We start from the raw sequence: 2,500 nt of genomic DNA on the forward strand, positions 1-2,500 counted from the left end.
AACCTACCCATTACACACACACTCTCTCACACACACACACACACACACACTCTCTCACTCAACACACGTCATGATGTGCACCTCTCTCTGTCAGGTGATCATCTGCGGCCGGCAGGTGTTGTGTAGTTTCCTGCCTCAGCCCATTGAGCTCCGTCTCGTGCAGCACCACACGCCTCAGGACGGTCAGCCTGTGCTGCGGGAGCGCGTGGCCGGCCTGGAGCCTCACAGCAAGCCGGCCTCCTTCGTGCTGGAGGACGCCGAGCTCACGGAGCTGAGTGTGCGCGCGTGCGGTGATGAAGCCTGGTCACAGGACGTTGGTCTGGACCACAGCGACAAACACAACAGCTCTGTGGTGCAGGTCAGTCATAACCTGTCTTAACCAGTCTTAACCAGTCATAACCTGTCATAACCTGTCAGAAACCTGTCTTAACCAGTCATAACCAGTCATAACCTGTCTTAACCAGTCATAATCTGTCTTAACCAGTCATAATCTGTCTTAACCAGTCATAATCTGTCATAACCAGTCATAACCTGTCTTAACCAGTCATAACCAGTCAGAAACCTGTCTTAACCCGTCATAACCTGTCATTAACCTGTCTTAACCAGTTATATCCAGTCATAACCAGTCATAACCAGTCTTAACCAGTCATAATCAGTCTTAATCAGTCATTACCAGTCATAACCAGCAAAAACCATTCATTAACCAGTCATAACCAGTCATAACCCGTCATAGCCTGTCATTAACCCATCATTAACCTGTCATAACCTGTCATAACCAGTCATTAACCAGTCATAACCTGTCCTAACCAGTCCTAACCTATCATTAACCTGTCATAACCTGTAATAACCAGTCATTAACCAGTCATAACCTATCATTAACCTGTCATAGCAAGTCATTAACAAGTCATAACCAGTCATAACCTGTCCTAACCATTCATTAACCTGTCACAACAGTCATAAACTGTCATAACCAGTCCTAACCTATCATTAACCTGTAATAACCAGTCATAACCTGTCCTAACCAGTCCTAACCTATCATTAACCTGTCATAACCTATCATTAACCTGTCATAACCTGTAATAACCAGTCATTAACCAGTCATAACCAGTCCTAACCTATCATTAACCTGTCCTAACCTATCATTAACCTGTAATAACCAGTCATTAACCAGTCATAACCAGTCCTAACCTATCATTAACCTGTCATAACCTGTCATTAACCTGTCATAACAAGTCATTAACAAGTCATAACCAGTCATAACCTGTCCTAACAGTCCTAACCTATCATTAACCTGTCATAACAGTCATAAACTGTCATAACCAGTCCTAACCTATCATTAACCTGTCAAAACCAATCATAACCTATCATAACCAGTCATAACCTGTCATAACCTGTCAAAAACAGCATCATAACCAGGGGCACACAGAATATGTTGCATTTTTTTGTGATTTCTGCGCTCAGTTTTTGGAAAAATCTGTGGAATGGTTAAATCTGTTAAAAAGATCTAAAAATATTGGAACCAAAAGCATTACAAATAAAATATAAAAAAATAATTGCTTAACTTTTATTTAAGGTTTACAATACAAATCCAATTTTAGATATATATATATATATATTTTAAACAAAGCTTGATCTGTCTTATTGTATGCTACATCCACTAAAAGATGAAGAAAATATTGCCATAATATCTGCCGTAACTTGTCAATAACCTGTCGTAACCTGTCGTAACCTGTCGTAACCTGTCGTAATCTGCCGTAACCTGGCGTAACCTGTCGTAACCTGTCGTAACCTGTCGTAACCTGTCGTAATCTGCCGTAACCTGTCGTAATCTGCCGTAACCTGCCGTAACCTGCCGTAACCTGCCGTAACCTGTCGTAACCTGTCGTAACCTGTCGTAACCTGTCGTAACCTGTCGTAATCTGCCGTAACCTGTCGTAATCTGCCGTAATCTGCCGTAACCTGTCGTAACCTGCCGTAACCTGTCGTAACCTGTCGTAACCTGTCGTAACCTGTCGTAACCTGTCGTAATCTGCCGTAACCTGTCGTAATCTGCCGTAACCTGTCGTAACCTGCCGTAACCTGTCGTAATCTGTCGTAATCTGCCATAACTTGTCAATAACCTGCCGTAATCTGTCGTAACCTGTCTTAACCTGTCATTAACAGTATCAGTAATGAAACTGGTGTCACCAGCTGATCATTAGTGTGGCTGTTTAACAGCGACGTCCAGTCAGTGTATTAAAGTCACCATAATACCCGAATATAAAAGCATCTCATGCCGTTTGAGCATCTGATGAGAAACTCATTCATGAGTGTGTGTGGCGAGATCATGTCTGAAGGGATTGAGCTTCCTGTGGCCACCCCTGCACTTCCTGTCCAGAGACTCGCCGAATGAGCAACATCAGCTGCTGTGTTCAAGCACAGGAAATGACTGAATGAATGAATGAATAAGGCATTTATATAGCGCTGTCATATGTACTACTGTACACCCAAAGCACTTCAC

General features: G+C 42.8%; 1 protein-coding gene across 1 annotated transcript in view; it reads left to right on the forward strand.

Annotated features, from left to right (window-relative positions):
• LOC137083485 (intermembrane lipid transfer protein VPS13B) overlaps window positions 1-2,500 on the forward strand; it is a 183,556-nt gene that overhangs the window by 142,923 nt on the left and 38,133 nt on the right. Inside the window, exon 42 of the mRNA XM_067449435.1 lies at window positions 95-358. Coding sequence (XP_067305536.1) covers window positions 95-358 — 264 coding nt within the window. The remainder of the gene's footprint in view (window positions 1-94; window positions 359-2,500) is intronic.

The sequence above is a fragment of the Pseudorasbora parva genome, chromosome 7 (genome assembly GCF_024679245.1).
Source record: "Pseudorasbora parva isolate DD20220531a chromosome 7, ASM2467924v1, whole genome shotgun sequence".
Lineage (NCBI taxonomy): Eukaryota > Metazoa > Chordata > Actinopteri > Cypriniformes > Gobionidae > Pseudorasbora > Pseudorasbora parva.